The sequence below is a fragment of the Coregonus lavaretus genome (genome assembly GCF_964263955.1).
Source record: "Coregonus lavaretus genome assembly, chromosome: 4".
NCBI lineage: Eukaryota > Metazoa > Chordata > Actinopteri > Salmoniformes > Salmonidae > Coregonus > Coregonus lavaretus.
Window position 1 is genome coordinate 60,466,254 of NC_139991.1, and position 9,675 is coordinate 60,475,928.

Consider the following 9,675-nt stretch of genomic DNA (forward strand, 5'->3'; position numbering starts at 1 on the left):
ATGCTTGCTGCCTATGGGCTCACTCATGCAATAATCACTTTCCTTTCTTTCAACCAATGGGCATAAATCTAGGGTAGTAGTTATATGTCTACGCATAGGGCAACCTGTCATTCAAATCTGGCTCTGAGAACCATTTCTCGTAGACGAGGCTTACCCCCAAACTATTCAATTCAAATTCCCTATTGCATTCTGTCTCTGTTGTGATTCAGTTAAGTCTGTACTCGATTGAACTGCTGATTGTCATGATTGGTATGAATGAAACATTTAAACACAACAATTAGTTTATCTGAGGGACGGTTTGGGGAAGGGAAAGTGGCTGGTCAACTTTTGATGAAAGACATTGATGACAGTGGAATTTAATGGCTAAAGCTTTATTGATTTCTAGATTGAACAATAGATTGAACAATGCATTGTGAAGATTATAAATCATAATTGAATCACATGGCGACCTACTGTTGGCAACCAGATGACAAGAGTGGGAAAAGCAGATGGCCTATGAAAGTGTTGTGGTTGTTGTCACTATCAGCAACCCATGTATTTTTCAGGAGACGCATGTAGACCTGCACTCCCACCTCCAGCTCCAAAGAGATCCCATTGGTGGAAGTCTCATAGCGGGTACCGCTGTCATGGTTGAACACAGTGACCTGCTTGACTCCATTCTTATACAGCTGCAGACCCATTGCTTTGGAGGCATCATTACAACCAGAGAAGCTGAAGTAGTAGACTCCCCTCACTGGTGCTGTGAAGATCCCTGTGGATGAGGGAACACAACAAGTCTGACACCACTACCACCAAGACATAAAGCAACGTAATGTAGTGACAGTGCTCAAAATCCCTCCAAGTCAAAAGATCAACCAATATTTTTAGATTGTCTCTCTGTCTGTATATTTAATGGATACTGTAGCTGTATGCACACTGAAAATAGACCTGTATTTGGATTGTAGGCGGAGCCAGTGTTGGTGAAGATGTTTTTGTAGATCATTGTGATGTCTGTGTTGAAGGGACCAGTGTTTCCAGACACTCCCAAAGAAGCTGCAAACGCCACATATGGCCGCTCTGCAACAACAATAACAAGAATCTTGTATTTCCCAACTACAGTAGCCTATAAATACATTATATTCCATGCTAACAAAATTGTTATCTGTTATGGGACTTCAGTTGAATAACTAATGAATTTAGTGTGCATTCAAATTATTTGTCATTATTAGAATGTTTTATCAAATGTCTGATTTTAGAATTTTCAATGTCCATGCATTTACCTTTATTCTGTTTTCTTAGTTCCTCCATTTGTCTTTCAGTGGTTTTCAGTTGGCCCTGCAGGGCTTGCAGCTGTGTCTGTGTGTGTTTCAGCTCCACTCTCTGCTCCGCCATGGCAGCGCTCATCTCTCTCAGCACAGCATGGACATCAGCATGACAGGTGGTTTCAGTGTTTTTCACAGCACCATCAACCCTGTTCTGTTGAGCCAATGCCCCAGACAGACAGCAGAACAGCAACACCAGCACACCTACAACACTCTTCATTCTTCTGCTGGATGCTTGTAATTCTCTCTCCTTTAGGGTACTTTTCTGACTGTTGATTGGCTGACTGAACTAAAGTCTACTCTCTCCCTGCTCACAACAACAGCCAATATGTTCTATAATTTCTGTGTCCTGGCTATTATACTTGCTTCATCCAGTTTGTTCTTCCTCACAGCAAAGCTGAATAAATGGTTTCTAAATTAGGTACAGCTGAGGGGTTTGTCTTGCTGGGAAAGTTTTTTATTTCTTCCCACTGTTGGTAACTGTGTGGTTTCCCTTCCGTGTAGCTTGAGAGATTCTTCCACTCATCATTTCTATTCATGGTATTTTCAGCCATGTCAGCGAGCTAGATGAGGAAGTCTTTATTGATGCTGTGCATAGTTTTTTAAACAATCATCTGCTCAAAGACATTGGATATGCATATTACAGTGCCTTCAGAAAGTTTTCACACACTTTGACTTTTTCCACATTTGTTGTGTTACAGCCTGAATTTAAAATGGATTAAATAGAGATTTTTGTTCTAATCATTTTGCAGATGCTCTTATCCAGAGCGACTTACAGGAGAAATTAGGTGCCTTGCTCAAGGGCACATCAACGTAACCTTTCAGTTACTGGCCCAATGCTCTTAACCGCTAGGCTACCTGCTGCCCTAAATCTACACTGGAGTTGCTTACCAAGAAGACAGGTAATGTTCCTGAGTGGCCGAGTTACAGTTTTGAATTAAATCTACTTGAAAATCTGGCAAGACCTGAAAATGGTTGTCAAGCAATGACTAATAACCAATTTGACAGAGCTTGAAGAATAAAAAATAAAAAAATGGACAGGTGTTGCACAATCCAGGTGTGGAAAAGTCTTAGACTTACCCAGAAAGACTCACAGCTGTAATTGCTGCCAAAGGTGTTTCTACAAGGTATTAACTCAGGGGTGTGAATACTTATATAAATGACATGTTTCTGTATTTCATTTTCAATATATTTGCTAAAATTTCTAAAAACATGTTTTCACTTTGTCATTATGGGGTATTGTGTGTAGATGGGTGAGAAAAAATATATTTTATCCATTTGGAATTCAGGCTATAACACAAGAAAATGTGGAATAAGTCAAGGGGTATGAATACTTTCTGAAGGCACTGTTTATGTAATATTTTCCTAAATTGAATTGTTGTCAGTAGGAGCATTCTCTATGTTGGTATTCATCCACTTTTACCATTAACCTTATATATACCTGTGCCTGCATCTGTAATCATGTCCTGGAAGTGACTACACTACATCAGAACTGGTCTCATATATTCAGTCAACTCAAAGTGACCACAGAAAAGCCAGCAGTCAGAGTAAAAATGTTTTTAATCTTCATACATATTTAGATAAACTTTATTACAATAAAAACACAAGACAATCATGTAAAACAGACCTTTAGACCACTTGTATGTTTCTGTAAAACCGGCTCTGATTCTTTAGCTTCACCTCTTCGTTCGAGTCTAGATCCAATCTACCATCACCACCACCACCATCATCATCCCCTGCATTATCATCAGGTCTCTCCTCCCCTGATCCTCTGCACTCCCTCCCTCTCTCTCTCTCTTGCCCTCCTCTCTTTCCTCCCTCCCTCCTCACACCCATCATCATCATCATTACCATCATCACCATTTCCACCATCATCATCATCATACAATCAACACTATCATCACCATCATCAGGTCTCTCCTCCCCCTGCTCCTCTGCCCTCCCTCGCTCTCCTCTCTTTGATCCCTCCCACCTCCTTTTTCCCCCCTCTCCTTCCTCTCAGAAGTCGTCGTCGTCACAGATGTCCAGGTAAACGTCGAAGGCTTCCCGGTTACAGTTGCCATCAGGGGTGAACACGTACTTATGGAAGGTCCCGTCAACACAGATAGCTAGAAAAAGGTGGAATGCAGAAAAAACTTTTACACTGCAATGCGCCAGTGCTTAATCTATTATAAAAGTAGCCGATATTGTATTGTGTATTATTAATTCCGACACTACAATGAATTTCCCAGCTAGGACGATAACTATAATGATTGATAGATATGAGATATTGCTGTGGACTGACCGATGACAGAGTTGACGTTTTTGGAGGTGTTCTTCCCAAATGCACAGATACAGGCACACTCCGCCGGGACAGTGAAACTTGCCAATGACCACTGGCTGTCCACATACTGACCAATCACAGGGCCCACCTTCCCCACGCGAGCCAATCTGGGGAGAGGATAAGAGAGGAGATAGTGGCATGAACAAGCCATTAACAATAAATGGTCAAATTTGGATTTGAGGTACGCACAAACACACTCTCTCACACACACGTTCGTGCATCTTACGCAGAGCGTCTGTTGAGTTTAGTGTCTTTGAGAGCGAAGATGTGAACAGTGCCCTTGTCACTAGAGGCACACAGGAACGAAGAGTCATGACTGAAGTTGATACTGGAAGAGAGAGAGCGAGAGAAGAGATGAGACTCAATTCCATTTCCCCTCCCTCCCTCCCTCCCTCCCTCCCTCCCTCCCTCCCTCCCTCCCTCCCTCCCTCCCTCCCAGTACCAGTAGAGTGTAGCAGTGTCCGTTCCTCCCTCCCTCCCTCCCTCCCTCCCTCCCTCTCCTCCTCTCCCTCCCAGTACCAGTAGAGTGTAGCAGGGTCTGTTCCTCCCTCCCTCCCTCCCCTCCTCTCCCTCCCAGTACCAGTAGAGTGTAGCAGGGTCCGTTCCTCTGCGTAGCTCCACTAGTTTGTCTCTGGTGGTGGTATCAAACAGTCTGATCAGGGTGCCCTTGCGGGAGGCCGAGGCTGCCACGCTGCCAGGCTGGTTGAGTGCCAGGCAGGCGATCTCACTCTGGTGGGCATTGATGGTGAAGGGGGCAGACGACGTGCCAGGTTTAGTGTTGGACAGGTCCTGGAGCGGAGAGAGGGATGCAGAGGGAAGGAGAGAGAGAAGTAGAGGAGGGAGAAGGAGAGAGGGAGAGAGTTAAACACTGACTGGGACCTCATGTAAGGAAGCATTTCACTGTATGGTTTACACCTGTTGTATTCTGTTATGTGACAAATAGACTTTGATTTGGGTAATGTGAAACATGATCAACACACACAGAGCAGGACCAGATTGTTTTTGAAAGAGTTTCTTGTCTCTACAGTTATGATTTCATTTATTTGATAAGGGAGGGCAGAGAGTCTTCAAACACTATGAATCCGTAAGTCAATGCAATGACATGTGAAGGTGATCTTATGAACAGCTTATAAACCAACATAGTTAGTTAGTATAGTACCATGGAATTAACTTTTACATGAAATGGATGAATTACCACAAGCTGCAGACTTCCACATTTATGTCCAGGGAAGACCAGCAGCTGTTTCTCCAGACTGGGGCATAGGTCACACAGTCCTGACAGAGAGAAAGAGAGCGAGAGAGAGGGGATACACACATCTATCAGATAAACATATCCATGCGTGTGTGTTTTGTTTGGTTTTACTATCCTTGTAGGGACCAGAAGTCCTCACAAGGATAGTAAAACAAGGAAAATTTGGACAAGTGGGGACATTTCGCCGGGACCTCACAAGGAAAAAGGCTATTTTAGGCTCAGGATTAGGGGTTTAGGGTTAGGGGTTTAGGTTAGGGTTAAGGGTTAGGGAAAATATAATTTTGTAAAACATAGATGTGTGTGTATGTGTGTGTACCTTTAGGGTTGTCTCTGGTGTCAAACTCAAACCGTTTCACAGGGTTGTCAGGGAAACTGTAGACATAGATTCTGTTCTTTAACACAATGATGATCCTAAGAGAGAGAGAGAGAGAGAAGAGAGAGAGAGAGAGAGAGAGAGAGAGAGAGAGAGAGAGAGAGAGAGAGAGAGAGAGAGAGAGAGAGAGAGAGAGAGAGAGAGAGAGAGAGAGTAAGCGAGGAGAGAGAGGAGAGGGTGGAGAGAGAGAAATCAGAGGGAGAGAAGGGTTAGTAAAACATCTATAAACAACACACTGTAGGGAGCTCTATGTGCAGTTGGGGTTTGTTCAGGAGAATGTTCAGAACGTTCAGATAGTCACTCACTTGTCGTGTCTCATGCGTACGGCCAGAACAGGCTTGGTGAAGGTAAACTCCAGCACCAGCTTGTCCTTGGGGTCCCTTCCCTCCCGAGCATCATCCCAGACCAACACTAGGATTAATAACTATACATCAGTTTGTGAATTAAATTAAAACAATACATGATGAGAATCATTATCACATTTCTATATCAATATGAACCATTTATATAAATATGAAATACAATCAGTTCAAGTCACCTATTTTCTCTTGAAAATCACTTGGATTGTGAGCAGGTGGCACTGCCACAATTGACTCAGCAATATGACATTGCCACGAGCAGCACCACAGACATTGAGATGAGAGTGATGCAAGACTTTGCTATCACACAGTCATACACATGCACATGTGAATGAGTGTGCTTCACGCTGCTACAATGTGATAGCTAAGGGACCAAAACTGGGGTGTATTCACGTCTTGCAATGGAAACTGATTAAGAAGCAAACAGGGGCATATTCATTACGCCGATTCTATTGCGAAACGTTTCTTAAACGTAAGCAAACGAAACAGGGAGGGACCTACCTGAATTTGTCCAATAGAAACTAGTTTTGCTCCATTTTCTTCCGTTTGGTTCTTAAACAGTAAACGTTTTTCTTAATGCATACACTCCAGAGCAAACGGAACGGAACGGGGAGGGACCTACCTGACTTTGTCCAATAGAAACTCTTGTTTTCGTTGCAAAAAGTTCTTACGTTTGATGTAAACGGTTTCTGTTGCAAAACGTTTTCCAACAGAATCAGAGTAATGAATACACCCCAGCTTTAAGTTTAGCCCCTCTCTTCAACTGACTCTACCTTTAAAGTCTATTCAGTAATTTTAAAAATATGTGGTCCGCTCACCAGAGATCTCAGAGAACTTGGGGTTGACTCCTCCTCCTACTACAGCCAGCAGGTTGGAGCGATGCAGCATGGAACACTGGGCCACACTGCCCACCTGCTCATGGTCTGACACACACAAACACTAAAACAGACGGCTGATACCACAGGTCTGAAATACATTTACATCTTAGTAATTTAGCAGATGCTCTAATCCAGAGCGATTCACAGTAAGTAGTCAGTGCATACATTTTCATACTGGTCCCCCGTGGGAATCAAACCCACAACCCTGGCGTTGTAAGCGCCATGCTCTACCAACTGAGCCACACGGAATTCCACTCACCAAGGTGTCCCTTCTCCATAAGAGGCTCCACATTGTATATCCTAACACCTGTCTCCATGGCACAACAGAAACAACCTGAGGTAGAGACCGATAGAGTGGGAAGGGGGTAAACTGTTAAATTGACACTGTTTGAAACAAGACTGATAAAAGTTATGTCCTCTCCTACAGATTTCTGTCTGGCTTCACAGAGAATTAGTGTCTTACTCTGGTCCTGGTTGAACTGCAGACTGTTGACTCCTCTCGGTTGGGCCATGTTGGAGGAGTGACGTAAGGCAGATGTTATCAGCTAGTTAGCTACAGATCTGAAGAAAACACAGGCTTGGTTCTGCCTTATGAACAGGGCGAGGCATTATGATTGACACAAAAGAAAAGAGAAAGAAAACAAAAGACAACGGTTTACAAGGGACACCACAATCTAAGTGGTTTTCAAGAGAAAATAGGTTAGCTTGCCTGGTAAACAAACGCCAGGCAGTGACTCAGGCTACCGACGATTAGATAGCTAATGTTGCTATCAAGTTACAGTATCCAGCATAGCTAGCTAGTGTAGCTATAATGTACTGCTGCAGTTATCGTAACAGCTGTATCATATTCCTGGAACCGCATGAATTGTTTCAAAGCTTACCATGAAGCGACAGAAAACGAGTTGGGTTAAAAGAGTAATCGGTCTTGACACGGCAAAAATATCTCAACAACAAGGCTAGAAAGCTAGCTACACAGTGACGAAATATTTTGTTGTTGTTATTTTTCCTGCAGATGACGTCGGCGCGTGTTTCTGCTTTCTGACTTCTTCTTCGGTACCTCCAGACCACAAACAAGTCATGCCGCCATCTAGCGTGCTGAAGTAAAATCCAACTATGGAAATATGGTTACAAAGCCAAATTGGTGTGTGTGTGTGTGTGTGTGTGTGTGTGTGTGTGTGTGTGTGTGTGTGTGTGTGTGTGTGTGTGTGTGTGTGTCAGCATAGCCACGGGAAGTAGGGGTGCTGAAGATGCCCCTGAAGAATCTGAAGAAGAAAAAATATATATATATATACAGTACCAGTCTAAAGTTTGGACACACCTACTCATTCCAGGGTTTTTCTTTATTTTTACTATTTTCTACATTGTAGAATAATAGTGAAGACATGAAAACTATGAAATAACACATATGGAATCATGTAGTAATCATGTAGTAAGTGTTAAACAAATCAAAATATATTTTAAATTTGAGATTCTTCAAAGTAGATAGCCTTTGCCTTGATGACAGCTTTGCACACCCTTGGCATTCTCTCAACCAGCTTCATGAGGTAGTCACCTGGAATGCATTTCAATGAACGGGTGTGCCTTGTTAAAAGCTAATGTGTTTGAGCCAATCAGTTGTGTGGTGACAAGGAAGGGGTGGTATACAGAAGATATCCCTATTTGGTAAAATATCCAAGTCCATATTATGGCAAGAACAGCTGAAATAAGCAAAGAGAAATGACAGTCCATCATTACTTTAAGAAATGAAGGTCAGTCAAAACGGAACATTTCAAGAACTTTGAAAGTTTCTTCAAGTGCAGTCGCAAAAACCATCAAGTGCTATGATGAAACTGGCTCTCATGAGGACCGCAACAGGAAAGGAAGACCCAGAGTTACCTCTGCTGCAGAGGATAAGTTCATTAGAGTTAACTGCACCTCAGATTGCAGCCCAACTAAATGCTTCACAGAGTTCAAGTAACAGACACATCTCAACATCAACTGTTCAGAGGAGACTGCGTGAATCAGGCCTTCATGGTCGAATTACTGAAAGGAAACCACTACTAAAGGACACCAATAATAAGAAGAGATTTGCTTGGGCCAAGAAACACGAGCAATGGACATTAGACCGGTGGAATACTGTCCTTTGGTCTGATGAGTCCAAATTTGAGATTTTTGGTTCCAACCGCCATGTCTTTGTGAGTTGCAGAGTAGGTGAACGGATGAGCTCTGTATGTGTGGTTCCCACCGTGAAGCATGGAGGAGGAGGTGTGATGATGTGGGGGTGCTTTGCTGGTGACACTGTCTGTGATTTATTTAGAGGTGACACTGTCTGTGATTTATTTAGAATTCAAGGCACACTTAACCAGCATGGCTACCACAGCATTCTGTAGCGATAAACTATCCCATCTGGTTTGCGCTTAGTGGGACTATCATTTGTTTTTCAACAGGACATTGACCCAAAACACACCTCCAGGCTGTGTAAGGGCTGCTTGACCAAGGAGAGGGATGGAGTGCTGCATCAGATTACCTGGCCTCCATAATCACCCGACCTCAACCCAATTGAGATGGTTTGGGATGAGTTGGACCGCAGAGTGAAGGAAAAGCAGCCAACAAGTGCTCAGCATATATGGGAACTCCTTCAAGACTGTTGGAAAAGCATTCCTCACTAAGCTGGTTGAGAGAATGCCAAGATTGTGTAAAGCTGTCATCAAGGCAAAGGGTGGCTATTTGAAGAATCTAAAATATATTTGGATTTGTTTAAAACTTTTTTGGTTACTACATTATTTCATGTGTGTTATTTCATAGTTGTGATGTCTTCACTATTATTTTAAAATGTAGAAAATAGTAAAAATAAAGAAAAACCCTTGAATGAGTAGGTATGTCCAAACGTTTGACTGGTACTGTATATATATATTCATCTAAAAATTGTTTGGTTGTTTTTCACAAAAGTAGTGCACTGGGCCTTTACTAGTCCTGTAGCCTATTAGCAGACAGATATAGCCTTCTGTAGCACAGCCTAAACAGTTTTTACAGCGCCGCAATATATCTCAGTTTATTGCATAAATCGTACATGCATTGGATTGCAATGCTGGTGCCGTAAAATAACATTCTCTGTGTGAAAGGACTTGTCCATTGTGCTGTTATTCAAGGTCCTTTATTACCTTGTTGGTAATGAGTGCGGGATGGTTGCATTTTGGCTTCTGGTCAAAT

General features: G+C 42.7%; 2 protein-coding genes across 4 annotated transcripts; both read right to left on the reverse strand.

Moving 5' to 3' along the window:
* Positions 1–358: 358 nt before the first annotated feature.
* On the reverse strand, positions 359–1,694 carry LOC311127629 (complement C1q-like protein 4). The gene is made up of 3 exons (XM_084159454.1): positions 1,260–1,694; positions 928–1,056; positions 359–751 (listed from the first exon to the last, which is right to left on the reverse strand). Exons 1-3 carry the CDS (start codon positions 1,519–1,521, stop codon positions 450–452), a joined length of 693 nt encoding a protein of 230 aa, XP_084015580.1. The 5' UTR covers positions 1,522–1,694; the 3' UTR covers positions 359–449.
* A 1,149-nt stretch (positions 1,695–2,843) lies between these two features.
* wdr45 (WD repeat domain 45) lies at positions 2,844–7,500 on the reverse strand. Of its 3 annotated transcripts, none has more exons than XM_084159708.1 (11): positions 7,368–7,500; positions 6,950–7,047; positions 6,746–6,820; positions 6,427–6,531; positions 5,555–5,660; positions 5,193–5,287; positions 4,820–4,899; positions 4,205–4,413; positions 3,851–3,952; positions 3,586–3,731; positions 2,844–3,409 (listed from the first exon to the last, which is right to left on the reverse strand). In XM_084159708.1, exons 2-11 carry the CDS (start codon positions 6,996–6,998, stop codon positions 3,300–3,302), a joined length of 1,077 nt encoding a protein of 358 aa, XP_084015834.1. In that variant the 5' UTR covers positions 6,999–7,047; positions 7,368–7,500; the 3' UTR covers positions 2,844–3,299. The 3 variants fall into 3 exon arrangements, with proteins under 3 accessions (XP_084015834.1, XP_084015832.1, XP_084015833.1); XM_084159706.1 differs by having other exon boundaries at positions 6,950–7,074; XM_084159707.1 differs by having other exon boundaries at positions 6,950–7,070; positions 7,368–7,455.
* Between the last annotated feature and the right edge of the window lie 2,175 nt (positions 7,501–9,675).

Bases quoted from the DNA above. Each gene is read 5' to 3' on its own strand.
- LOC311127629 (XM_084159454.1), bottom strand. From the start codon at position 1,521: ATGAAGAGTGTTGTAGGTGTGCTGGTGTTGCTGTTCTGCTGTCTGTCT. The intron at 1,057-1,259 runs GTAAATGCATGG...TTGTTGTTGCAG, and splicing joins ACTAAGAAAACAGAATAAAG to AGCGGCCATATGTGGCGTTT. The intron at 752-927 runs GTCTATTTTCAG...CCTCATCCACAG, and splicing joins CGCCTACAATCCAAATACAG to GGATCTTCACAGCACCAGTG.
- wdr45 (XM_084159708.1), bottom strand. From the start codon at position 6,998: ATGGCCCAACCGAGAGGAGTCAACAGTCTGCAGTTCAACCAGGACCAG. The intron at 6,821-6,949 runs GTAAGACACTAA...TCTCTACCTCAG, and splicing joins GCAGTTCAACCAGGACCAGA to GTTGTTTCTGTTGTGCCATG. The intron at 4,414-4,819 runs GTAATTCATCCA...TCTCCGCTCCAG, and splicing joins GTGGAAGTCTGCAGCTTGTG to GACCTGTCCAACACTAAACC.